The sequence below is a fragment of the Poecile atricapillus genome, chromosome 15 (assembly GCF_030490865.1).
Source record: "Poecile atricapillus isolate bPoeAtr1 chromosome 15, bPoeAtr1.hap1, whole genome shotgun sequence".
Lineage (NCBI taxonomy): Eukaryota > Metazoa > Chordata > Aves > Passeriformes > Paridae > Poecile > Poecile atricapillus.
In genome coordinates, this window is record NC_081263.1 from 7,526,850 (window position 1) to 7,552,428 (window position 25,579).

Sequence of the window (25,579 nt, forward strand, 5' to 3'; positions counted from 1 at the left end):
CCAGCCCGCGGCAGCGCATCCCGCAGCATCCCCACGTAACCGCTGCTCCCCGTGACCGAGCTACGGGTCCCGGGGGAATTCGCCGTTTTCCGGCACCGCAAGCCCCGAGGGGACCTCAGGGACCTCGGGGACCGGGACAGGGCGGCTGGGCCGGGCCGAGGCCAGTGCGGGCGGGGGTGTGTCCGGCGGGGGAGGATCGCAGCGGCGAGGGGCTCCACCTCCCGGGGCTTAAAGCCCGGGGCGGACGGCGATGCGGGTGTCCCGGGAAAGTTGTGCCCGAGTTGCCATCGGCTCGGAGCGGGAGCGGCTCCAGGAGCCGCAGCGGCGCGGTCGGGGGCTGCCGGGTGCGGGTGCCCCTCGGAGCGACACCCACTCCGCCGCCCACCCTGCGGCCCCCCTGCCCTCGGTGCTGGTGATGACCCCGAACACGCAGCCCGGGAGCAGGAGCCCGCTGCGGCGGAGGGCCAGCACCCCGCTCCCGCGGCCGGGTGGCTCTCGGGCCGCTCCGCGGGGTGAGCCCTATCACCCCCAGCTCGGCCACACCGCCTCCGAGCCGGGCTGCAGGGCCCCCCGCGGCAGCTGGTCCCCCGACTCCTCGGGCTCCCCAAGGCTCAGGGAGCCCCGGTACCGAGTGGTGCTGCTGGGTGACCCCGGCGTGGGGAAGACCAGCCTGGTCAACCTCTTCGCCGGCGTCCAGGAGAGGGACCTGTTGGACCAGCACGGAGGTGGGTGTCTGGTGGGGGGATCTGCTGCAGAGTCACCTGCGGGGCATCCTGTGGCCCCATGCTGGGACAAAGCCATGTGTGAGGCGGAGAGGAGCCCGGGACGGTGCTGTCAGGGAATGCGGCACTGACCGAGCTCTCGTGGTGTCCCGCAGGGGCCGCGTACGAGCGCAGGCTGACCGTGGATGGCGAGGAGACCACGCTGCTGGTGCTGGACACCTGGGAGCCAGAGCAGCGGGTACGGTGGGGCTGGGTGTTTGAGTCAGCTGGGTGTGCCCAGGGGACATTGTATGGGTACAAATGCTGTCTTGGGGCCTCTGAGCGCTTTGAAGGGCAATTTGCAGCCACCCTGTCTATGTGTGGGGCTCACCAGCGTGAAGCACAGGATACACACTGGGCAAGACAGGCTGGGTCACATCTCTACCCAGCTCTGTGCCCACCCTCCCCGAGCATGGGAGGCTGCCTGCTGTGTCCTCACTGGTGTGGGTTCTTGTATGATAACCCACTTCAAAATGCGTAGAAATGGTTTGGGAGTGGGGCTGAAGGATCCAACTGGGTAAATCCACAAGTTGGTATGGCCAGCCAGAACACTTTACTGGACAGAATGGTGCCCCCAAGAGCCTGGCATAGGACATTCCTCATGCCCAGAAGATGAGGTATCTCCTGTGCAGAAATACCAGTGCTGCTGTCACTGCCTCCCTCCAAATGCCTCCCTCCTTCCCTTCATGCCAGGGCCCTGCATTCCTGCAGGTGCCACCACACAGCGAGTCCCCAGGAGTGGGGATGGAGTCAGTGCCCAAGCTGTGGACAGGGGTGCAGCACCCACATTCACTGGGGCTGTGTTTGGCACTTACCTGCACTGCCCAAAGATGCCCCAGCACCATAACACCCCAACAATGCCTCCTTTTCTCCCACTACAGCTTATTCCCACACCACCCAGCAGTGCCTGGATCATGCAGGGTGTAGCACCCACCACACTGTCCCACAGCATTCCCAGGGGATTCAGCCTCACCTCCCCACACCAAGCTGAGCCCATAGTCCCAGTTTGTTGATAGAGGAAAACTCTCAAATATTCCCCTCAAAATCAAGAGTTTTTAATCTGCATTTAATTATTAGGGTAACACATCTGTCCTCCACATTGTGGGGTCTGGTGGGGTGCGCTGACAGGTTCCATCAGTGCCACGGTGCTCTCCTGTCCCCTGGAAGTGGTCATGGCCACAGATTGGTGACATCTTATTCCCCATGTGGTGACAGGGTGAGGAGAGCCAGCGCCGTAGCCACTGCCTGCAGGTAGGGAACGCCTACATCATCGTTTACTCTGTCACTGACCGGGACAGCTTCGAGAGCGCCTCAGAGCTGCGCATCCAACTGCGCCGCGCGCGCCAGGCTGAGGACATCCCCATCATCCTGGTGGGGAACAAAACTGACCTGGTGCGGTGCCGAGAGGTGTCCGAGGAAGGTGAGTAGGGAGTGAAGGTTCTGGCTGGTGGAGACCCCTGCGGGGGCTCCATGCCCAGTTGCTTCCCCCACATCTGTCTCCTTGTCCCTGGATGTGCAGCTGCTGTTGTGCATGTGACAGTGCCCGTCCCACAGCATTTGGGGTGACAGCAGGGCCGTGTCCCCTCCCTGTCCTTCCCTTGCAGAGGGCCAGGCCTGCGCCGCTGTCTTCGACTGCAAGTTCATTGAGACGTCAGCGGCTCTGCAGCACAACGTGGCTGAGCTCTTCGAGGGGGTGGTGCGGCAGATCCGCCTGCGCCTAGGAGGCAAAAAGTCCCACCTGCACCCCACGACTGGTCAGAAGCACAAGGAGAGCCTCACCAGCAGAGCCCGACACTTCCTCGATAGGCTGGTGGCCAGGAACAGCAGCAAAGTGGCCCTCAAAGTCCGTTCCAAGTCCTGCCATGACCTGTCTGTGCTCTGAGAGCCACGGTCCTGTCCCTCCACACACGCCAGCTGGGACTCTGCTCTCTGCAGTGTGACCAGTGGCTCTGTGGAGAGCTCAGACAGGGCTGGAGTGATGCTGAGGATCTGTTTTCACTGCTGAGGGATGCAAGGGTGCTCTGGATCTGGCCACTCTCCTCCAGAAGAGGAGATAAATGGGACCAGGTATGTGGAGTGGAGGATGGGATGGGTACCTGCCCTTGGAGTGGTGAGATTTTGGATCACAGCTGCTCCTGCAGAGCTGGAGGTGAGAGGTAGCTGTGCCCCAGAGCAGGGCTGGAAGCTACCAGGAGTGTGGCAGGTCCTGCTCGCAATGCTGTCCTTTGCAGAGCAGCAGGGACTGGCAAGGGCACCATGGCATTGTCCACCTTGGACAGCCTGGAGCTTGGGAAGAGGGGGTAGGGGAGCACCAGCGGCATCACCTGGCACCCTGACTGTGCAGTGCCAGGGCTTTGTGCCATGTCTCACTGGCACCAGTGTTTCTGTGCTCTCTCTGTACTGATGTGATGGGGAAACCCTTGATCTGCAGAATAAATCCATCAGGGAGGTGCTGTTCTCTGCTGGGTCCCTGCCCCAGGGAGCCACATCCCAGATCCACACGGTCAGATTGAAGATCTGTTCCTTGCCTATGGCCAGGGCTGAGGATCTGCTTCCTGCTCTAGCCAGGCCTTGGCTGGCTCCTTCATTAGCTGGAGTATCCTGGGGCAAGGACAGCCTCTGTCCAGGGCTTCCTTCAGCTACCCTTGGAGGAGGTCCCAGTTCCTTACCCAGTGGTCCAGCATCGTCCCCTGTGAAGCCCCCTGCATTTCCCAGCTATGGAAAAGCCTCTGGGAAAGGTTGAGCTTTGCTGAGCTGCAGGTTTAAAGTCCCTGAGCACCGTGGGAGCTGCAGCCTGGGCAGGGTGCCGGGTGCTTGGTGGCTCCTGGTGCCCCTGGAAGGGGCAGGGAGCAGGAGCCGAGCGGAATGGCACAGCCAGGAAGGGACGTGCTTGGCTGCAGCAAGCAGGGAGTGACCCTGGGCACCCGGGGAAGCCATGCTGGAGCTGTGTGGGCCTTGCCTGTTGTTTTTAGGCTGTGCTGCCATCCAGCAGCTGGGATTCCATGGGGGAACCTGCTCAGCATCTCAGGCCCGATGCCAGGGAGGATCAGCAGTGCCCTCCTACGCAGGTCGGGAGTTTCCGCTCACTTGTGGTCAGACTGTGGGGAGCCACTGGCTGTGACTGGCACAGATGGGACACTGGGATGGGGCAACACCTTCTCCCTATGGGAAACTAGACTCTCCAGAGGTGAAAATCCCTAGTTTTGTCCTCAGAACTGGGGAGGTGGATGTTCGGATTTTTTTCCATGCTCCTTAGTGCCCATGGCATTGCTGCTCCATCCTCGCTGCTGCTCTGCTCCTACTGCTCTTCCCTGGCGCTCCCGGCTGGCCGATTCCTGGTGCTGCTGGAGGCGATGCTGTGGTTCACACAGCATCAGGCACGCCGGGGGTGGGGGCTGCACCCGAGGGACAGGGGCTCCTTGCTGCTGCTGGTCCCTCCTGCAGCTGCAGCTGGTGTTTCCCTGTGGCAGGAGACGGGGGAGGGGGGCCATGGGATGGAAAGTTGGCAGGCAGCAGAGAGGGGAGTGGAAAGAATGAGCTCAAACCCAGAAAAATGCGGCCGTGCTGGAGGATGGGAGGAGTGGGAGGAGAGGCCAAGGGGGGCCACGGTGAGGCGCTGGGAAAGAGAGGGGGTGGAAGGAGGAGGGAGGGTGGAAGGAGAAGTTGCTGGCAAGGGGCCAGGAACTGCCTGTGGCCCCCATCTGGGCCCACTCCTGGTGGTACCAACTGCTCCAGCGAGTGCTCTCGGGGCTATCCCAGTGCCATCTGCCTTTGGGCAGCCACTGGCTCCAGTGCTGTCTGTCCCTGGGTGGCCATCGGTCCCAATGCCATCCATCCCCGCGTGGCCACCAGCCCCAGTACGGTCTCCCCCCGTCCCATGGGCTCCCTGGTGCCACCAGCCCCGGTGCCCCCCACCCTGCTCCGGGACCCTGCTGGCTCCTTGCTGGCATGTGGCCACCCTGGGACAGCAGCCCCTGATTCCTCCATCTCGCTCTGCACAGCAGAGGGGTCAGGAGCTGTGCTGTGCCAGGCTGGGCCGTGGCAGGCAGCAGGGTGGGATGCAGGGGGCTGTGTGGGCTCACTGCCTTCTGCTGCCCATCCTTCTCCGCTCTGGGAACAGCAGCCGCAGGGAGAGGGCAGCATCCCGGGCAGGAGGCCAACCCCGCAGAGAGGGGTTCCCAGGAGGCCTTCCCATCTGCCCTCCGCCTGAAACACGGAGCTATGAATCACCCCGCTCCTGAAATAGATTCTTTATATTTAAAATATAAAATTTAAAAGACTTTAAAAAAAAAAAAATTAAAGACCTGTGTTATAATCCCTGCTGTGCTCTCATGTCCTGCCCGTGGCTCAGATCTAAACTGGGGGCAGCACCATTTCACCGTGCTTCACCGATTTTTGCTCCTCAGCGAGGAGGAAGAGGAGAAGGCTTGGTGGCACAGCCCAGCTGCCAGTGGCTTGGAGTATTTGCGAGGAAAACACACATTTCGGCCAATTTTCCAGCAGAGGCCTGGTCCCAGTCCAGGGGAATTTGGGAGCAGAGCGTGGGGAGAATTTGCTGCCATTTATAAGGCATTTTACAGAGGAGCTGTTTGCTGCGACCACGGGTGGGCTGGGAGCAGTCAGGGGGATCCCCAAGAACAGGGGTGAAGATCCTTGGGAAACGGTGAAGGGCAGGAAATCCCAGGGCAGCCCAGGAGCCCCCGACCCAACTCGCTCCAGTCGGTGACACCTGGAGCTGCCACCTCCCCGTCCCCGGGGGCCTGCAGGAAACCGGGACCCCTGCCCGCAGGGCCCTCCCCGGGCTTCCCCCGCCCCTCACACAGCGGAACTCGGGCAGGGAGGGCCGGCCCGGGGGCGGCGGCGCCGGGCTCTGCCCTTCTCCTGGCACCGGGGCCGCCGGGGCGGGGCCGGCTTCAGCGCCGCTACGCGTGACGCACTTCCGGTCGGTAAGGGGACGTGTCGGTGCGGACCGCGGTGGGAGCAGCCGCCATGGAGGAGCCCGCGGCGCACAACGGCAGCGCCGCCGGGGCCGCGCCCGGGGCCGGGACCCCCAGCCGCCCGCCCGCCACCCCCGAGGGCATGGCGCTGGCCTACGGCAGCCTCGTCCTCATGGCGCTGCTGCCCATCTTCTTCGGGGCGCTGCGCTCCGTCAGCTGCGCCAAGAGCAAGGTACCCCCGCGGCTCGGGGCTGCCGGGCCTATAGGCCTCGCCCCTCCCCAAGGGTCCCCCCCGGGCGCTCCGTTCCACGGGCGGACCGGCAGCTGCATGTCCCTGGCCCTGGAGGCGCAAGGGACCCCGGGGAGAGAGCTGGCTTCCCCCGGGGCTTCTCCAGCCACGTCCTCACCGGCCCGATAAATTCAAGTGCTGCAAAACACAACCGTCCCTTGTCCCTCCTCGAGAGGAGCTGTGTTGGGGGGACTCGTGTGTGGCTGTGCCCCGCGGCACTGGGGCTTCTCTCCTGCCTGCACACCCTGTTCTGTCCCGGTACTCCTCCCGCTGTTCTCTGCATTTCATAGCAGGGTTTTAAATCCCAACAGTTGAGCTGCTGTAGCTCAGGAGGAAGGACTGTTTTACGCAGCCTGATCTATTACTATTTTTAAAATCCCCTTGTGTGCCCTTAAGTCTCATATTAGGGGCTTCAGCTGATCTTGGGGGGCTGTGAGCAAAGCCCAGCCGTGATTCAGGGCGGGGGGTTCTCCTCTTTCGTTCTGCAGGGAGTGACAGGAATTTGGGCACCTCTGTGCTGCTGGGCACAGCATGACAACTGCTGTGCCTGGGATAAGCTGCACAAGGGCTTTTGAGGTGCCCTCGATCTGTGCTGGCTGCAGGTGTTTGCCTGAGTGAGATTAGATCTCTAGCTGGGCCTGGGGCCGGCAGGGAACAAGCAGAAAGCAGGCAGCCCTCTGCCTCCTCTGAAAGCTGAAGGTCTCCCATGGGAAATGGCTTGAAAGGGGCTGGTTGAACTGATGCAAAGATGTCTTGGAAGGAGTTTGTAAATCTGGGGCTTTTAAGCACAAGAAATGTCCCAAGAGCAAGGTGAGGGATGAGAAGGTGGCTGGAGAGACGCGTTGTGCACAGGGTGATCACAGATGGTGGCACAGATGGGACTGGCTGGGCGTGAGCGTTGAGGGAGCCCAGCTCCCCTCTGGGCAGGGGAGAAAGGAACAGTGCCAGCACAGGATTTTTTCCTTCTCCAGGAGGAGAAAAGCAGTAAATTGTGGCTGCCCTGGGAAGGACAAGGGCAAGGCTTGTGTTTTCCAGCTCTGGCTCTGCCTCTGACACAGCCTCACCTCCAGATACAGTAGGGGCCAGTGGGTGTTTTGTCCCTCTCGAAACCACTGTGGAGCCCTGCATGTTCACCCCCTGCTCAAGTGTGAAGCCAGAGCAGGGGCTGATCCATTCCTGTTCTATCCTTCTCTCCCCAGAACTCTTCGGAGATGCCAGAGACCATTACCAGCCGAGACGCTGCTCGCTTTCCTATTGTTGCCAGTTGCACCCTCCTGGGGCTCTACCTCTTCTTTAAAGTAAGTGAGTGGCACTGGAGCTGGGGCAGGACATCCTCCTGCCTGGCAGGAGCTCCCATAACGGGGTGACTCTGTTTTTGGCCCTTAGTGTTGGGACAGAAGGTGTGTAAGGCTGCACAGATCGAGCTCTTCGGTGTCACCATGCAGGAGGACGTCAGTTCTTGCCTGAATTGTCACAGCTTGGGGGAAATCAGAGCCTGTTTGTGCACAGGTTGTTTCTGGAGAGCTGCCGAGGAGCAAACAGCCCTGAGCTCTTCCTGCCCCCATGGGCCAACTTTACAGGGCACAGGTGGAGCCAGAGGGTGCCAGGGACTTTGAGGGGCAAATGCTGCTGGCTCTGTGTTGTGCTCTGTGCTGTGGTCCTGGAGCCACTTCAGCTGCAGGCCTGGGGGAGCCTCTGTGTGATCAGGTGAAGTCTTTTAGATGTTCAGAGCCCACAAGCAGAATCAGATGACCTGAGTAATGGATGAGAACTCTCAGCAGCATGTGCTTTTGGTGGTGGAGAAGATATCTTGGCCTCAAGCACCTTGGGCTGCCCATGCAGGTCTGGCACAAGGTTGAGATCCCAGAGGGCTCTGGGGAGCTGCTGCACAGAGTGGTCCTGTGGGCATGGAAACTTCCATCTATGCTGTTTTGGGATACCTGCAAGGTGCCAGGGTGCTCCTGGCTGGCCAGGAGGTGAGGGTTAAGGTGCAGAGTTGGGAATGGTACAGGGCAGTCCTTTCTCTGCCAATGGTTGTGTGCCATGTGCTCTCCAATTCCAGCATCCCCCTTCCAGGAGAGCACAGAGGGTCCCACTGATATGTAGGGGCGTGACTCAGTAAGGGAGCATGTGACTTGGAGGGCAGGAGTTTTAATAACACCCTGTTTAATTAGGGCAGGGGATGCTGCTCTTCCCCTGGGCCTGGGCAGCCCCTGGGATCAGTGCCTCCTCTCCCTGCTCTGCAGGGGAAGCTCTGGCCTCCTTTCTGCAGCACTAGAGTTATTTTTTGACCTGAGCAGCTCACAGATGCGCGACAGCTCAGGGGCTCATTGTGCTTGTTCTTTGAGCACATGGCTATTTCCAACATATTCTCTCTCAGCATGCAGGAATTTGGGTTATTATAGCTATTCTTCTCATCTCCCTGGAGCACTGACACAGCAGCTGCCAACAGGAGCATGAGGATGGGGAGGATGCTGTGGTAACTAACCCCTCTGTGGTTTTGTCTTGCAGATATTCTCTCAAGAGTACATCAATCTTCTGCTTTCCATGTATTTCTTTGTGCTGGGGATCCTGGCCCTGTCCCACACTATCAGGTACAGCACAAGGATGGCTGTGACTGGGGCAGGGCTGCCCAAGGCTTCAGTTCATTTTAATGGGAAAGTTTTAGGGTATCACTGCCCTGCAGCAGAGCCAGGTCTTTAGGGTATTTGCCCAGCCTCTTACAATGTTGTCCCTTGGTGGTGGGAACCAAAGCCCTGGGGGTACTGGGAGGCCAGCACCCCCTACAGCATCATGGGGAGAGCTTGTGGAGGTGTCAGTGGACACCATCATGCGACAAGGCCAACTCACCCTAAGGAGCTTCTCTGGCTCAGAATGACAGATTATTCTGAGTTGAAATGGACCCAGAAGGATCAAGTCCAACTTCTAAACCTCCACAGGACTACTCCAAAAATCCCACTGTGTTCCTGAGAGTGTTTTCCAAACGGTTCTTGAAATCTGGCAGGCTTGAGGCCATGACCACTTCCCTGGGGAGTCTGTAACAGTGCCCAGCCACCCTTTGGGTGAAGAGCCTTTTCCTGATATCCCGCTTAAACTCCTCTTGGCACAGCCCTTGCTGCCCTGCAGAGGGAAGAGCTCTTCAGCACCCTTACTGGGAAGGGTGACACAGGCAGCTGGAACTCATAGTGATGTCCCTGGCCTTTTGTGGTGATGTGTGGCACGAGAGTGTTGAAAGCTCAGGCTGTTTCAGTAACTGAAAAAGTTGAACTGGTTTCCTGTTTCATGAGCTCTGGGGCGCTGGGGACCAGATGCTTTCCCTAGACCGGTGCTGGGCAAGGCCTTTGCTCTGCTCCTGGCTCTGCAGTGCTGGGTACCCATCCAGTGCTGCACACTGACTATGCTGGGCACCCAGAGGGTTGCTGGGGGGCACAGGGCATTTGTTGGGGTCTGGGGTGAGCCCTCCTTTCTTGTGGGTGATACTCTGTTTTCTTGCCCTGGAGTATTTGGGGAATATCACGTATAGTCAGATCAGATCTCGGTGCAGGATGAGTTGCTGTGGCTCCTGCCAGTCCCTGATGGAGCAGATGGTGTTTCCCCAGCTTGGGAGGGAGTGTGGGTCCTCCTCAAATGCAGAGGTGCTGGGCAGCACATCTTGCAGGGTTTCTGTCGAACTGCCCTTCTCTACACCTCTCGTTTCAGCCCCATGATGAACAGATTCTTCCCTGCAAATTTCCCCAACAAACAGTACCAGCTCCTCTTCACCCAGGGCTCCGGGGAGAGCAAGGAGGGTACGTTGGCTCGCCGGTCTTTCAGGGGAGCCTGAATGTTTTCTGCCTTTACTGTTCTTTTTTTTTCATTTTTTTTTTTCCTTTTTGGTCTTAAGACTCTCAGCCCATTGAAACAGCCTTCTCAAAGACTCGCCTCTTGCTCCCTGCTGAGCTTCCATAGCCAGTGTGAGCCCCATGTTTCCCTGCAGAGCTGGGCTGGCACTCTGCCTCTGTGCTGCCTCTGGCTGGCCAGGAGACCCCAGACACACCTCCCAGAGTGCTGTGGGGATGGAGCTATGGCTGTTGATAAATGCACAGCCTTTATTTAAGCCCCTTGGAAGGCATGGCTCTGACTAGTTTGTGCTGCCTTATCTGGGCCAGATCTTTGCACTGGCAGAAGATGCTTTGATAAGTATCCTGCCTTGTTTGTAGTAGCTTTACTGGTAAGGAGTATTTCTGGTGATACCACCAGGAGTTAACTGGCACAGGAAGAGGGAGAAGGTTTGTCTCTCCCTGCCTTAGGCAGTGCCTGAATCCAATTTCCTTATTGACAGCAGGACTGTGGATGCTGTCCATGTGCAGAGTCTGGCTGAAGGAGAAGGTCTGAGCTTTCCAGGGCTCACTGCTCATTCCCAGGCAGTTTGCACGTGTGTACCACGGCTACAATCCCCTTGTTTGGGATGTAAGCACTGAGCTCTGGGCTCCCCAGCTGTGGAATCACTCATCAGCCCTGCGCGAGAAGGGGAGCTGCCTGGCCTGCCCCAAATCTGACTTCTCTGTTTTCTTGCAGAAATAGTGAATTACGAGTTTGACACCAAGGATCTCGTGTGCTTGGCCTTGAGCAGTGTTGTGGGGGTCTGGTACCTGCTGAGAAAGGTAAGTGAGGCACAGCTAGGGACTGGGCTGGGTTGGACATGGACTAATTTCCATGCGAGGTGGGGTTCTGTGTACAGCAGCACCTAGATCTCCTTTTCTGTCCTTCTCAGCACTGGATTGCCAACAATCTCTTTGGGCTGGCATTCTCCCTCAATGGGGTGGAGCTGCTGCACCTGAACAACGTCAGCACTGGCTGCATCTTGCTTGGGGGCCTCTTCATCTACGATGTGTTCTGGGTAAGCAGGAGCATTTTGCAGGCCATTGGTGGAAGCACGTGCCTGGCATTCTGCCTTTCTGGAGGCACCATGCTGGCTGGACGCACACTTGAAAACAGAATTTTCACTTTCTCAGCCCAGAGGGGTGTGGCAGGGTTGATGACAGAATCCACAGTGGCAGAATGTGGCTCATCAAGTGTGTTTTCTTTCATTCTCTCACTCAGAGAGCCCAGAGCTGGCAGGGACCTCATCAGGGCTATGGTGGTGTACTCTGTGTGTGTCATATCCGGTCCTGTATTTCCCACTATGGTCTTCCCAAGGTCTGGCAGCTGTTGGGTGGGCTGGAGGCTGCTCTGGGGCACACTGAGCCTGCTTGTATGAGCTGTGCCTTGGCTCTGTCATCTGCTGGTTTTGTTAGTGTCCTTCTGTTCTCTTGCACAGAGGAGCAGACCCTGGAATGCCTCCAGTCTCTTTTCCTCAGCCAGTGCTGCACCCTGACTATTTAATTTTGAGGTTTTCCTTATTTCTTGCAGTGTATTTGAGCTGCTTTTGTAGAGGAAAGGTGTGGGGGGAAAGCAGGAATGCAGTCATGCGCTCTTCTCCATGCATGGGAGAATGTTTCTCCTTGTAACGTCCGTATTCCTCAGTCCTTCCTGCTGCCTCCACCTTCTGAATCACCGTATTTCCAAATGTCTGAGAGCCAAAGACACTGAGGTCTGTCCAGCAGCTCTGCAGCTGCCTGTGTGATCCTTCCATATTTATGCCTGGCTACTGTGGGTTGTTTTGTACTTGGCCAGTGGTGCCCCTGTTTCCCAGGCTCGTTAACAGTCTGGGCTCTGTGGTTTTTTTGCCTGTGGGCCACTTCCTCCACAGCTCTCAGCTGGAGAGGACTCAGCCTTCTGCCTTAGCACACCTGGTGCCCCAGGCCCTGCTTAGTGTGCAAGTGTCTTCCCAGTGCTTTGGGGACAGTGAGTGCACCCCTCTGCTCTCCACTTGCTGGCTGTCTCCCACCTCAGCTTCCCCATGGATCAGAGTATTGCTGGAGACTTAGGGAAGGGCAGCCTTGGAGGCCCTCGTACTGTGCCCCTCTGCAGGAGCTGGTCACTTGGACCTTGGCATGGATTCAGTCACAGTCAGATCCCAGGAGGGTTTCAAGGAGAAAGGAGATCTCAATGGGTTGATGCTGTTGCCCCCACATGGTCTTGATGGGGTTTGTGATGTTTTTCCCTGATCCCAGTGTCGAGTCCTGTCACTCCATGGCCATTCTCAGAACTTGCTGCACCTTATGGGAGTTAATCTGATGCATTAAGATTTCCCTTTAATCCAAGGCTCCGTGATCTTGCTCATCCAGTGCTGACCAGAGCCTGTTTTTTGTGCCTGCTGGACTGGAGGCTTGGAGATGAAAAGGTGCAGAGATCAGGGTGGCTGTCCTCAGTGTTTACAGTCCACCCCCAAATGCTGCCAGTATTTACAGCTGATAGGGCCATGCAAGTAAATGACCTCAGAGCAAACTGCAGCTGATCTGACACATGCCCCTGTACCTGCTGGAAGGTCCCAGGCTGGGACACTGTGCTGGAAGCCTCTGCCCTCCAGTTGGACTTTACATGGAGCTGACTGATTAAAGCTGAACTGGGGTGCAGAGCTGGGTGGTGGGCAGCAGCTCTGCCATCTGAGTGCTGTCCCCATGCTGCTCTAAGAGGACAGCCATGAAGTAGCCACCTCCCCCAGAGCCATCGTATGCCTCTACCCCCAGACAGTGGGCTTGCTTTACAGGGCTCCTGTGCTCACATTTTGGCTATTTCCTGGCACTGAGGCCACTCACTCCTGGCCCTGGGGTGAGGCTGTAGCTGAGAATGTGTGTGTGTTCCTGTGCAGCTCTGGTCACCTTGGGCTCCTCTGTTCTAGGTCTTTGGCACCAACGTGATGGTGACAGTTGCCAAATCGTTTGAGGCCCCAATAAAACGTGAGTAGATCTTCCCTGTGTGCTGGGGTCTGTTTTGCTGCAAGCCCTGCCCAAGCACCCTTCACCTCTGGAGATGGCTCAGGCTGGGATGTGTGCAGGAACATTTCCTGCTAGTGACCTCTCCTCCCTGTCATTTGCCAGCCTCAAGCCAAGGCAGGTCTCTGGAAAAGGAATGTTTTTGTAGAGCACTGGTCTGTCTGGGTCACTCTGCACCTTTGGAGAGTGCAATTTCACCTGCTTGTAAAAACAGTCCATACCAAATAAACTCCACAAAAAAAAAACCAAAGCCAGAGAGCCCCTAAAGAGCAGGAGGGGTGAACTGGTGCTGCTGTGGAGCATGCAGTAGTTTGGGTTCTGGGACCTCTTGGTTTCTTGTCCTAGAATTTCCCAGAAAGAACAAGGAAAGCTAAAGGGAAGGAGTGGGGCTGAGGGCAGGGACAGGTCCTGCTTTGGTCCCTGTTTGCCAGGCCCAGTGGGGCTGGGGTCTGCTCAGTGGGAACACTCCTCACTGTGCCTCACTGCTCCTTGCAGTGGTTTTCCCTCAGGACCTGCTGGAGAAGGGGCTGGACGCCGACAACTTCGCCATGCTGGGACTGGGAGACATTGTCATTCCGGGTGAGGACAGAAGAGGAAGGACGGGACTGGGGTCTCCTTTGAGGGAGCTGCGGGGAGCTGAGCAGCTGCTGGGCTCTGCCCTTGGCCAGCACAGCCCTGCGAGGGTCCCCCGGTGGGTCGGGAGTCTCCCGGCAGGTCCGGGTGCTGTCCCGGTGCCGCGTGCCACGAGAGGGCACTGTCACCCCGGGCACGGCACTGACACACTGCGGCTCCTGCCCTGCCTCCCTCAGCCTGCCCTGCCCCTCCAGTCCCTCGCTGTCCCTTCCCTGCTCCTCTGGCCCCTCTTTGTCCCTACTCTGCCACTTCCAGCCCCTCATTGTTTCCTTCTCCCTGCAGGGATCTTCATTGCCTTGCTGCTGCGGTTTGATATCAGGTGAGCAGGCGGCAGGGAAGGGTCTCTGGCAGGTTGGATCTTGCAGCATATTTGAGCTGCTTTTGTAGAGGAAAATAGGGAAGGGGGAGCCAGGGGCGCAGTCATGTGCTCTGTTCTGGAGCTGGGTGTGGGAACACACCAGGAGGTGTAAGGAAAAGCTCTTGGAAGAGGGGGCTGGCTCTGTGGGTATGTCCTGAGCACTAGGGGTGAGTGGTTGAGTTCAAGCATAGGTATGGCAGGCAGCATAGGGATGGGGATCAGGGCAGCAGCACACAGCAGCCCCACAGAGCCTCACCAGCTCCCTGGAACTGGTGGGCAGTGAGAGGAAGCAGTGACAGCGTGGGAAAGAGCTGGTGGTACTGGCACCTGGAAAGTGCTCGTGTGGATGCAAATTGGTGCCTGGCAGTGCTGGCTCCCTCCAGGTTGCCACTGACGTTGGAGGAAGCAGCTCCTTCCCACGTAGGGAAGCTGCACCTACAGCTGGGCTGCAGCAGTTGCCCCACACTGAAAGGCTCCAGGGGACAGGGTGCTCTGTGACTGCGGTGGTGTGGCCCCACTCCCACTGCTCTTGCACAGACCCTCTGGTCTGTGCCAGCTCTTCCAGGTGTTACCACCCACATCCTGCCTGCACCTGCTGGGAATCCCAGTTCCTGCAGCCTGCCCTGTGATAAAATAGCAACTGCTGAGAGCCAGGGACACGCTTATCTCCACCAAGACAATGGGACCTTCTCCCTGGATCCCAGCTCCAATTCCTCCCTTCCCAGTTGCCATCCAGCAGCAGGATCACTTGCCTTCTTCCTTTCTCCAGCCCCCCACCTTCCTTCAGTCCCACACTGCTCCCACAACACCAGGGGCTGCACAGACAGAGCATTGCTCCCCACACTCCATTGTGGTGAGAGATGGCTAAGAGTACCTGGCCAATTCCATTTTGGCCACTGGCATTCCAGACCAGAGTCATTGAGCTCTTCCCTTTCCCTACAGCCTGAAGAAGAACACGCACACGTATTTCTACACCAGCTTTGTGGCCTACATCTTTGGGCTGGGCCTCACCATATTCATCATGCACATCTTCAAGCATGCTCAGGTGAGCTCCACCCTGTTGCCTCCTGTGGATGCACATCCAAGTGGGTCAGGCCAGCTTGGCCATGAAGTTCCTGCATCCTGCCAGGAAAAAAGTAGATTTATTCCTTCTCTTGGCTTTGATTTTCCAGTGCCTGCCTGTACCTTTCCCTGCCCAAAGCTCCTGTGCTCAGCTGGAGCAGAGGTCTGCTTGGGGCAAGGCTCCTTGTTTCCAACAACGTCCCCTCAGCCAGGGGCCCTGTTTGCTGCCAAGTTGCCCTGAACACCCCCTGCTCAGGGGCTCTGGGAGCCCATACACTGTGGTCTGCACTGGGGCTCTTGGTGTGTTCACGGCCCACTGGGACCTCACAGCGAGGATTTTCACAGAATCCCAGAATAGTTTGGGAAGGGACCTCAGAGACAATCTTATTTCCAATCCTTGCCATGGGCAACCACTAGACCAGTCTGCTCCATGCCCTGTTCCAACCTGGCCTTGAGCACTTCTAGGGACTGAACATCCACAGCTCCTCTGGGCAGCTTGTGCCAGAATCTCACCACTCTCACAGGAAAGAATTTCCTCCTAATATCCAATTTAGCTTCATGCTGCAGCTCTAACTTACCTCTTGAAGCTGCTTTTTGGGTTGTTAACTGCATGTGTAGCCATATGACAGATACCATGGATGCAGAGGGGACAAGGCCATGAGCTCTCCTTGCACTTTTCCCTTGGGGTGATTTGTGGTTCAGTTTAACAGTTGTTTTTCTTCCCCACAGCCTGCGCTGCTGTACCTGGTCCCTGCCTGCATTGGATTCCCTCTGCTCGTGGCCTTGGCAAAGGGAGAAGTAACCGAAATGTTCAGGTGAGCCTCAGCTGGCGATGGAGCTGTTTTGCCGGCGGCTGTGCTGGAGCACATGAAGCGTGCAGATGTTCCCACGCCTGGGCACAGCTGGAGGGACGGGTTCATCTGGGCATGCTCTGGGTGTGCGCCGGCACGTGCGTGGGTGGAGGGAGCGGGTCTGTGTTTGTACATGCCGGGCCTGGCTCCAGCCGCCTCCCAGGAGCTGGGTGGGAGCTGTGCTGTGGTACCAGCAGGCAGCACCTGGTATTGCTTTATGCCCCAGTGACAGACGCTTCCCATGCGCTGGCAAGCAGGGGAGGGTGGGACTGCACACCTGGTGTGGAGATACTTGGTCATCGTGTCCCAGGGCCTGTGGGTGGGGAAAAGTGGAGCCAGAGCCGGCTGTGAGAGCAGCCAAGGCTGATTCGAGCCCATCCCAACCTCCCCACCTGGGCAAAGTCTCCTGGTTTGCAGCAGTGTCCCTGCCCCAGACTGTGAGTAGAGAGGAAGGGGGCTGGGCTGTTGTACTCAGCTGTTCTCAGAGCCTGTCTGGGCTGTCAGTGGGCAGCTCTGGCCTTCTGCCTGAGAGCTGTTTCTCCATCATGCTCGAGACTTGGTGGTGGCTCAGTACAGTAGTGATGGTTGATACAGAGGAGGGGATCAACCCTGCAGAAAGGGATCCTAAAGCAGGGCTGTGTACCCTCCAGCCTCCCCAGTGCCCCAGCCTAGGGAGCATTCCTGAGCTCCCAGCCCGCTCAGAGGGAAACTGGGAGAAACGGGAAGCCAGCTGTCCTCCCTCCTCCCTCCCTTCCCCTGGGAGATGCAGGTATGCATGTTCCCAGAGGCTCTCAGCTGGGCTGTCCCCAGCCCTGCCGCACCTGCCCCTCCTTTGATGTTTGCTTCTGACAATTGCTGCTGCAGGCACTGAGTGTCCTGGGATCGTCCTTCCTGTGCACCTGGGATCCTGCAGCCGCTTTCCCCAGTGCCGTGACTCACCAGCTGACAGCAGCAACACCTCCTGCCAGGAAACTGGGGAGAGATGAGCTGTGAGGCTGGGCCCACTGGGCAGCAAGGAGTACAGGGAGCCTGGCAGCCAGGGGCTAGTGCCCTCCCAGAGCAGTAGCAGAAGCTGCTCCAGCAGCAAAGTGTTGCCAGGGCAAGGGCAGGATGCTGGAGGGTTGCAAACCTGACAGCCCCTGGGGGCCAGACCTCCCTTGAAGTGGCTCCAGTTGCAGACAGAGGAAGTGGAATTCAGAGGGACCGATGCCTGGAGGGCAGTGGCTCCCACCGCAGGAATCCCACCAGGTGTAGCTCTGCTGTGCTGCTTTGGTGCGCCCTGATCCTCCCTGAAGCTGGCAATTCCTGTGGTCTTTGCCTGCACATGGTGGCTCACAGCAGTGAGGGTCTGCAGGCAGGGTGGGAGTGAGCAGATCTGTGCTGCAGGCTCAGGGAAAGGGCCACCACTGATGGTGGAGCAGAGGTGGGTGACACTGGGATCAGCTCCATGGCTCTCAGCCTTTCCAAACTTCCCTAAGCTAGGCAGGAAGCTGCACTCTGCCTCCCTCAGCAGTGGGAACCTGTCCTGCCCCCAACATCTGCTGTGGGCTGCTGTCCTTGAGTGGCAGGACAGGGTCTGCTGCCTCTCTCTGTCACCTGCCCAGCTCCTGGGCTGCTCCACTACTGCTACCTCCCCACTGCCCAGGCTTGCTCTCCCTAGGTTCTGGCTGTCTGGCTCTGCTCATGCCAGTGGGAGCTGCCTCATGCCCGAGTTTCAGTGCTCACTATTCCATGCTGCAGCCCTGTCCTGGAGTCTGCAGGCAAGGAGAGGCCAGCTTGTGCGAGCAGGTGAAGGGGGGGTGCCAGGCTTCCTGCACAGGGCGGTGCATTCTCGGTGCTTTCACTCCAAAAGTCTTCTGCTTTTTCTCTCTCTCCCCCCCCACCCCTTTCTGTCCTTGTCTTTCCCTTCCTGCTTCCTCTCTCTCCTGCAGCTATGAATCCTCTGCTGAAATCTTGCCTCACACACCAAGACTTACCCACTTCCCCACGGTGTCTGGCTCGCCGGCCAGCCTGGCTGATTCCATGCAGCAGAAACTGTCCTGTCCCCGCCGACGCCGGCAGCAGAGCCCTAGTGCCATGTAGCCACTGCCGCTGGGGCCCCTTGTCTGTCTCTCTGGCCAGGTAGGGGCAGGTCCTGGCTCTCCCTGGCCCAAGCTTTCCCTATTCCCAGCTCTCCTCACTCTGTGGACAGAGGCTGGAGCTGTTGCTGTGCTGCTGTGAGCCGGCTTCTCTCCCATTCTTAGAGAGGAGACTGGGAAGGGCAAGAAGGTTTGACATCCCAGACCCTGTCATTTCTGCATGGAGCAGCATTCCAGTTTCCTTAGCCAGAGCCCTGGGGCCATTACTGGAGGGGGTTTGCAGCCAGAGGACTGAGACCCTGGGAGGGAACACTGCTGTTGGTCTTGCTGCAGTTCCCGTTAACCGGCCCCACCGGCACCAGTGCTCAGCCAAGGAAAGCACGTGCTATCCAGGATATCCAATAGTGCCCCTGGGAACAAGGACAGATCCCCAGGCACAGAGCTGGCCCATGGCTGGGACCACCTTATCCTTGGAGATGTCCAGGGGGAATGCATCCCTCATCTCCCTGCCTGGGCTCTGCCCCATGGGGCTTCCTGTTCTGGGGACTGATGGCTGGAGCCCACCTTGTCCTCAACAACAGCAGGGTAGAGCCCAAGGCCACAGGCTGGGCTCTCCCCACAGGACTCTGTCCCCAGAGAGAAGCTGGCCCCACTCATGTCCCTCTTGTCCCCAGCTATGAGGAGAGCTCAACCCCCAAGGAGGCGCCAGGGGCTTCCAAAGAAGAGCCAACAGAAGCCTCCAAGAAGGAGAAGTGACCTTGCCCGTGGGCCATGCCCAGAGCTGCTGGGCTGGGGCCCTTCAAGACCCTCTGCAAGTGACAGACGACGAAACAATTGTGCAAGAGCATCGTGTTGTGTGTGTCGGAGCAGCCACCCAGGTGGGGTATCGATGTATGCCGGTTTTTAAATTTTGTATTGTGCATTTGCTTTCTCTCATATTAAACCATATTGAAGGAAGGAGTGCTGGTGTGGCCATGTCCCTGCTCAGCCGCCCAGCCGGCACCGGGATTGGCATCCAGCTCACCCGCCTTCTCCCAGTGGGGCTGGTGGCCATTGTCTGGCTGTTTCCAAGTGACCAAGTGACTGTCCCCTTCCCCCTCCCACTTCTCTGGCACTGGGCCTTCCCCCAGCCTGGCCCCTGCTCTGCAATACCCAGATTTAGGGCCGGAGTCACTGAGCCCTGTGTGGGTTCAAGCCGGGATGTAGCCCCAGAGAAGGGTGGGTGCACAGGGAGTGGGATGCAGGAGCCTCACAGGGTGGGGACTGCTCTGCCTCAGCTGCTGGGGTGCTCAGCAAGCTGAGGCTAACACCCCATGGCCTGGGGGAGCAGGAATGGGAGGGGTAGGGGTGGGTGACCCCAAACACAGCTCTGGAGCATGGTGAAGACAGCATGGATTGTCCCCTTTCCTTGCAGGCAGCCAGGCACCATCCTGCACCCCTTGGGGCTGGGATGGGCAGAGGATGCTGGTGCAGGCATAGGGGCTGGAGGGGCTACAGGCAGGGCCAGCTCCAACATCCCCCTTAGTTTCCATTGGGACCAGCTGCCCTGTGTCCTGCAGCACTGGCAGTGTCCTCCCTACCCCTCCTGGGGGCCCTGTGGAGGATCCTGCATCCCTTCGGCCATGCCCACTGCCAGAATAAATAGAAAGTGTTTGCTGGCTTGGCAGCTCCTCCACAAAAGCCGTATTGAACCATTATTCCCTGCGCCGGCTGCGAGCACTAAAAGTGGCGCCTCGCGTTCTGCCATCTAATGACCCTTTGCAGGCTCCTACAGATGTTTTCTATGACTTACAGCTCCTTTTCCAACAGCCCTGTCCGCAAAAACAAGAGGGGCCACTTTAATTCCAATTAAATACCTCCAGCTAAGCAAACAGTGTGCAGCAGGGTCTGGGTACAGCGCGGCCGCCAGGCCCAGCCCACCGAGTCACTGAGTCTAGACTCCAGATGTGATTTCACCAACCTCCACTGTTCTGTGGAAAAGGACTTTGGCTCTGCCGTGGGGTGCAGGACCCTACCCTGAGTCAGGACCCCACTCCCCAGCCTGGTGTGTTCCTTGGTGGAGGTTGGCACCTGGGAGCATCCTGGGAAACTCTGCATCCTCCCTGGCTTTGGGTGGTAGCAGCTGCATCCATGCAGCCTCCAGAGGCCCCAAGAGCACAGGAGCAGGCTGGAGGGGTGCACAGGGTAACCCCCTGTGCCAGCATCACCCTCCTGCCTCCCTGCTGCCCTGCAGAGCTCCGAGCAGCTCCTGCCTGCCTTAGGTGTGGTGGAAGCATGGCCAGGAGCTTTCCCAGGGCTGCAGGGAGCGGAAGGCCTGGGGAGGGGAGAGCAGGGTCACCCCTCACCCTGCCTGGCTGATAAGCCGGGGCCGGCCAGGAGGAAGGAAGTGTGCTGGGCCCTGCAAGGAGCCGCCAGTGGAGCCGGCACTTCAGCGCTCCCCGGTTCACTCTCCTGCTGCACCTGGGCCTGTGGCACCTCCGGTCCCGGCAGGGCCGAGGCCACACGGCTCCACTGTGTCTGGAGCGCTGCTGGGCCACTTTCCCCTCTCCACAGGGTCCCTCCGGCTCGGTGGGGGCTGCGGAAACATGGATGTGCGGACTCCAGCAGGAAACCTTCGTCCACTTAACTGCACACAGCTAGGGCAGGGGCCAAAGCTGCCTCTTCTGCTGCCAGCAGATGTAGGGTTTGGGATGATCCTCACCCACCCACTCACCCATGGCACCCACAGCAGTGGGGTAGATGCCTGTTGGCCAGAGGAGCCCATGCCCCTTGTGCCAAGCTCCCACCACGAATTGCAGTGGGGTGGGATAGGCTGAGCTGGGGTGCAAATGCCACGCAAGGGGAGGGTGGTTTCATGTTTTCATGTTTGGGGAGTGCTGGTGCCTATGATTAGGGGTGATATACCAGGGCTGCTTTTCTCTAGAGCCCTGTGGAGCCTCCCCACCAGAGCAGGGGTGCAGCTGGGCGGTGATGGGTGCTGCGGTTGTACCTCATGCTCTGCTACTCAGGGTGGGGGATGCTTTGCTGTGATAGTGGGTGCTGGTGGTGAGAGCTGGGGTCCTGTGTGATGATGGGTACTGGCAGTGGCGCCTGGCCGGCGGCTGCGAGGAGGGAGAGGAAGCAGCCCAAGGCAGCCCCAGCCCCGGCCGGCCGGCGAGGAGGGGCAGGAAGCTGGAATAAATCCCAGGAAGGGCTGCCTGGCTCCAGCTGGTCTGGGCTGCAGCGGATGGAAGCTGGGAACGGGAAGGGAGAAGGCGGGAGGGGAATGCGCAGGGGCTTTCTCAGGCCTCGGCCCCGCTCCAGCTGTGCCGGCGGCCCCGGCACATCTGCAACCCTGGCTCAGCACTGTCATGCGGACATGGGGGGGTGGAGGCTCTGCGTAGCCTCAGGGGTGACCTGCGGATGGCACCGGGAGAGGGGATCTGGATGGAGCCCAATCCCAGTCACGGCAGGAGCAACCCAAGTTTGGGGTCCTGGTCACTGGTGGGGGCCCAGCCTGACCTGCGGTGTCCGTGCTGCCTTCCAGGCCTGCGTGCCGGAGTGCGGGGCTGGCTGCTGCCGGTTCTGGGGTGCCGGTTGTACCCCGTTTCCCCCATCACAGCAGCACAGGCAGTCCCGCGGCCCCTCGGCGGCCTGGCGCGGCCGTGCCCTGTGTGGTCCCGGCGGGGCGGGGGCGGCTGGGGGCTTTGATGTGCTCGGCTGCCGGGCAACCCCTGCTCAGCGCAAAGCAGCCGCCCCCCGGCTGCCCCCCCGGCCGGGCTGAGCCCCGCCAGCACCATATGGCCGAGGCTGCTGTTACCGCGCCGAGCGCCCCGTTCCCAGAATTGAGATGGAAATGAAGCTCTGTGTTCTGCCGGACAACACTGCTGCGCCGGCCGGCACGCCGTGCCAGGCCGGGACCCCGCGGCCAGCTGTGGCCAAGGCAGTGTCCCGGTGCCACACTGGCAGCCCCGAGCCCAGCGCCTCATCCCCAGCACCCCAACATGCAGAGGGATGGGGTGAGGGTGTCCTGTTCTCGAGGGCATCTCACGGGCTGGGGCAACCGGAGCGGCTGTGCCAAGGCGGCTGTGCCACGTGTGTGCCGTGACAGCCACCGCGGGCACGAAATCCGTCCACAGCCCCACGCCGCTTGGGGTGGCCGGTGGCAGGGGCGCGGGGTCCGGCTCGTCCTGGCATTGTTGGCGGCGCAGCTGGCGGTGGCGGCGGCCGGCCGGCGGCCCTGAAAGACATTCCTGTGCACAATGTCCCCGGCCTCCCGCCGCGGCCCGGCCACTGCCGCCAGATGGGGGCTAATTAGCAGCTTTGAGAGCCGCGGTGGGAACCGGGCAGCACCGGGCCCTCCGCCGAGCCCTGAATGGAGGGGGCGACCCCAGCGCCGTGCCCACCCTGGGAACCGCCACCGCACCAGGCTGGGGGACACAGGGAGGAGGGACGGAGGGAGGGACAGGGGGATCCAGCTCCCCCCAGCCAGGCTGGCAGGGTTGGAGTTCATGCATGCTCTCCAGGATTGCTGCCCTCCCCAGAAGAGGAAGAAGAGGGGGAGACTTTCAGCTCCCTGAATGCCTGGGGACGTGCAGCAGGGTCTGGCCCTCCACAGCCCAACAAACCCATAAAGGGCTGGGAGAGCTGTGCTGGCACTTGGGTACACGTGTTGGTGTGCAAGGCAGGGTGTATGTGTGCATGAGCGTGTGTGTGTGTGTGCACACGTGTGTTTGTGTACCTGTGTGTGCTTCCATCCGCGTGTGCGTGTACTTGTGGCTGTGTTTGGTCTCCACAGGTCCGTGTACGCACGTCAATCCTGTGCACATATCTGGGGATGTCCCGCACACATCTGTGTGTGCAAGCATGTGTGTGTCCATGCCCTTGTGTGCGCACACGCACTCCCACCCTGCGTGTCTGTGTGTGTACACACACCCGGGAGTGTCTGAGGCTGCAGCATTGTCTGCCTCCCTCCCTTCCCACACCATTTCGTGCTGCTCAGGGTGTGCCGGGGTCTCGCTCGGAGGCCCTCCCTGGGCGCTGCCTGCCCTCCCCGCAGGTGCGGGGTAATTAGCAGTAACGCTAATTACAGCCCGGACCAGAAACCCTTCGGGGCAAGGACCGGCTGCCTCGCACAGTGGCGGGACCTCCCGGTTTCCCCCGCGGCAGGACCGTGCTCGCAGCCCACTCCCCGCGCCGCCCCACGCACCCAGCGCTCGACCCCTCTGCCCGTCCCTCGGGTGGACCCGAACGTGGCGATTGCCGCCCAGGCAGCCACCCCCGAGCAGCTCTGCGGAGATTTGAGCCCCGGGAGAGGGGCGGAACGGGGAACTCCGAACTTGGGGCGGGGGGCGCAGAGCACCCTGTGACGATGCCAGTGTGCCTGTGCCACCGTGGAGCCCCGGTGCCCCCGTGCCCCCATGAGGGTGCAGATGTCCCCAGGGGTCCCTGTGCCTCTTGTAAGGTCCCAGTGCCTCCGTATCCACGTGAGGATGCCGGTGTCCCCGTGGGGGTCGCGATGTCTCCGTGGGGGTCCCGGTGCCCCCCGTAGGGGCTGCAGGTGTGTGTCCCCCGCCCCGCCCCCGTCGCCATGGGCACCGCCCGCCAGGCGCCGCGCTGACAGCGCGCGGGGTTTTATGAATGGGTGACGTCACGACCCTGGCGTCTCACGGTCTGAGCCGCCGCGGAGCGGGGGGGCCGCGGGCAGTGCGGGGGGGCCCGAGCGCCCGGAGCGGCACCGGGGACCGGGAGGGGGCAAGGGCCGAGCGGGGCTGCAGGGAGCCCGACACCGAGAGCCCGCGGGGCAAGCACCCGCTTTAATTGCGGGGCAGGGTGGGCGCTCCACACCGCCGGTGTCCCTGCAGTGCAGCCCAAGCCTGTCACGGCTCTCTCCCCGCCATTGCCCCTTTAAGACGCTGCCCTCCGGGGCGCATGAATGGAGTGGGCGGGGCTGTGTCCGTCATTGTGCACTCCTATTGGCCGAAGAGTCCCCGAGGTCCCGCCCACCCGGCGGCGGCGCTCTATAAATTGCGCGGCGGGGCGCGGGCTCCTTGTCCGCCCGCAGCGTCCCCGTTCTGCCCGCGGCGCTCGCAGCCCCTCGCCATGAAGGTTGCCGCCGTCGCTTCTTCGCCGCTTCCCGCGGGTGCCGGTGGTCCGCTGAAGGCGGTGCGGCCCGGGGAGGCCGCCCGCTGTGGGCCGGGCCCAGGGGTGTCCCCGGTGGCGGCGGAGCAGGCGGCCGCCGCGCTGCTGTACGATATGAAGGGGTGCTACTCGCGGCTACGGGCGCTGGTGCCGACCCTGCCGCGGCACCGGCGGGTCTCCAAGGTGGAGCTGCTGCAGCACGTTATCGACTACATATGGGACCTGCAGCTGGAGCTGCAGTGCGGCCCCCCGCGCCCCGCCGCCGCTGGGGACTCCCCCGAGGTGAGTGCGGACCCCACGGCACCGGCTCAGACCTGCGCTCCTGACGGGCAGCACCGGCGTTCCTTGGAATCTCCTTCCCCTGATCTGCACCGCGCCCTCTCCTTCCCGGGGATGTCCCTTCCTCCTGTCTCCTTTCCATCGCTGTCCTCCGGCACACTCCTGGCAAGTATTAACCGACCGCTTCGTGTCCCTTTCCCGCAGGCTCCGTGCATTCCCGCTGCCGATCGGATCCTCTGCCGCTGAGACTGCTCTGGAACCACCACGGACATCATCCCCGGGATCCCGGTCCCACCACGGACATCGTCCCCGGGACCCCGTCCCTGAGCACCGCGGCTCACCTGCATCCCTGGCTCCCCGGCGGGGCTGCCCTGGGGGTCCCCCCGCAGTCTGGGCAGGGGGTGCTGTGGGCCGGATCCTTCCTTCTCAGATTGCTGAGAGCATTCCCCGTATTGTATATTACAATGATGCTGGAGAATATTGTTCTACAATAGCTGGAGTTTTGTTATTAAACAAGCCCTGATGACCACACGTGCGTTTTCTTCCTGCCCCTCACACCCCCTTCCCTGGGTTTTGGGTGTGTTTAGCCCCGGGGATATGTGCCCCATCAAACGGTGGGCAACTTGTGCTGAGCACTGTGGTGCTGGGTGGGTGTGCTGGGGGATACAGGGTCTCTGTGGTAGTGCTTGGGAAGGGGTTTCTCACAGGCTGGTCCCAATTCCCCATGTCCCGGCATTACCCCTAAAGAGCCTCTCCCAGTGTTTCCCGTGGGGTTTCACTCCCTCTTTAACTCCCTGGGATCAGACATGGGGTGTTGAGGGTCAGACAGAGGAGGAAAGGTTGTTTGCACCCTGTCTTCTGTGGTGGGATAATGCTGCAGCAGTGGGATGCATCTTCCCCTGATCAGGCACCTTGACGGGGTGATGACACAGAGGGGTTTTGGGGTTCTGTGCCCAGATGGGAGTGTGGTTTCCCCATCTCCCTGGACAGTGGTGTGTTCAAAGCCTGGAATTCCCTTCACTCCCCCTCCCAGCTGGGCCACCTGCACCCAGAAGCCTTCCTGAGGCTCCCACAATTATTGCTCTGTCAGGACTGAGGGGTTACATGGTGATGGTGCAGGGATTAATCCCTTTACAGGGGAGAGCAGTTACGAGTCCTGTGGTGCTTCTCTCTGTGGCCCCGCCCCTGTGGTTCCTGCTCTTCCTGGTGCACCCCCCTGCCTGTGGGGACAGAACCTCTTGGGACAAGGAAATTGCATCAGGGGTTGTGCAACCCCGAGGGCTGGGGGTGCCCCGGGCAGCTGCCCTGACCTGAGCTTCCCTGTGACTCACAAATACCCCAAGGACGTCCCAGG

At 60.1% G+C, this 25,579-nt stretch overlaps 3 protein-coding genes across 5 annotated transcripts; all 3 read left to right on the forward strand.

Annotated features, from left to right (window-relative positions):
* Positions 1–190: 190 nt before the first annotated feature.
* Positions 191–4,340, forward strand: REM1 (RRAD and GEM like GTPase 1). The gene is made up of 4 exons (XM_058851046.1): positions 191–725; positions 878–960; positions 1,977–2,181; positions 2,366–4,340. Exons 1-4 carry the CDS (start codon positions 251–253, stop codon positions 2,641–2,643), a joined length of 1,041 nt encoding a protein of 346 aa, XP_058707029.1. The 5' UTR covers positions 191–250; the 3' UTR covers positions 2,644–4,340.
* Positions 4,341–5,688: 1,348 nt separating this feature from the next.
* On the forward strand, positions 5,689–18,783 carry HM13 (histocompatibility minor 13). 3 transcript variants are annotated; one of them, XM_058851041.1, is made up of 14 exons: positions 5,689–5,930; positions 7,187–7,285; positions 8,499–8,581; positions 9,687–9,775; positions 10,545–10,630; positions 10,741–10,866; positions 12,751–12,808; positions 13,340–13,423; positions 13,760–13,796; positions 14,778–14,880; positions 15,627–15,712; positions 17,409–17,536; positions 17,680–17,869; positions 18,501–18,783. In XM_058851041.1, the coding sequence occupies exons 1-14, from the start codon at positions 5,751–5,753 to the stop codon at positions 18,580–18,582; spliced, it is 1,431 nt and encodes a 476-aa protein (XP_058707024.1). In that variant the 5' UTR covers positions 5,689–5,750; the 3' UTR covers positions 18,583–18,783. The 3 variants fall into 3 exon arrangements, with proteins under 3 accessions (XP_058707024.1, XP_058707025.1, XP_058707027.1); XM_058851042.1 differs by lacking the exon at positions 17,409–17,536; XM_058851044.1 differs by lacking the exons at positions 17,409–17,536; positions 17,680–17,869 and having other exon boundaries at positions 5,690–5,930.
* Positions 18,784–23,845: 5,062 nt separating this feature from the next.
* Positions 23,846–24,754, forward strand: ID1 (inhibitor of DNA binding 1). Its single transcript, XM_058851048.1, has 2 exons — positions 23,846–24,228; positions 24,430–24,754. The coding sequence occupies exons 1-2, from the start codon at positions 23,908–23,910 to the stop codon at positions 24,469–24,471; spliced, it is 363 nt and encodes a 120-aa protein (XP_058707031.1). The 5' UTR covers positions 23,846–23,907; the 3' UTR covers positions 24,472–24,754.
* The last annotated feature ends 825 nt before the right edge of the window (positions 24,755–25,579 follow it).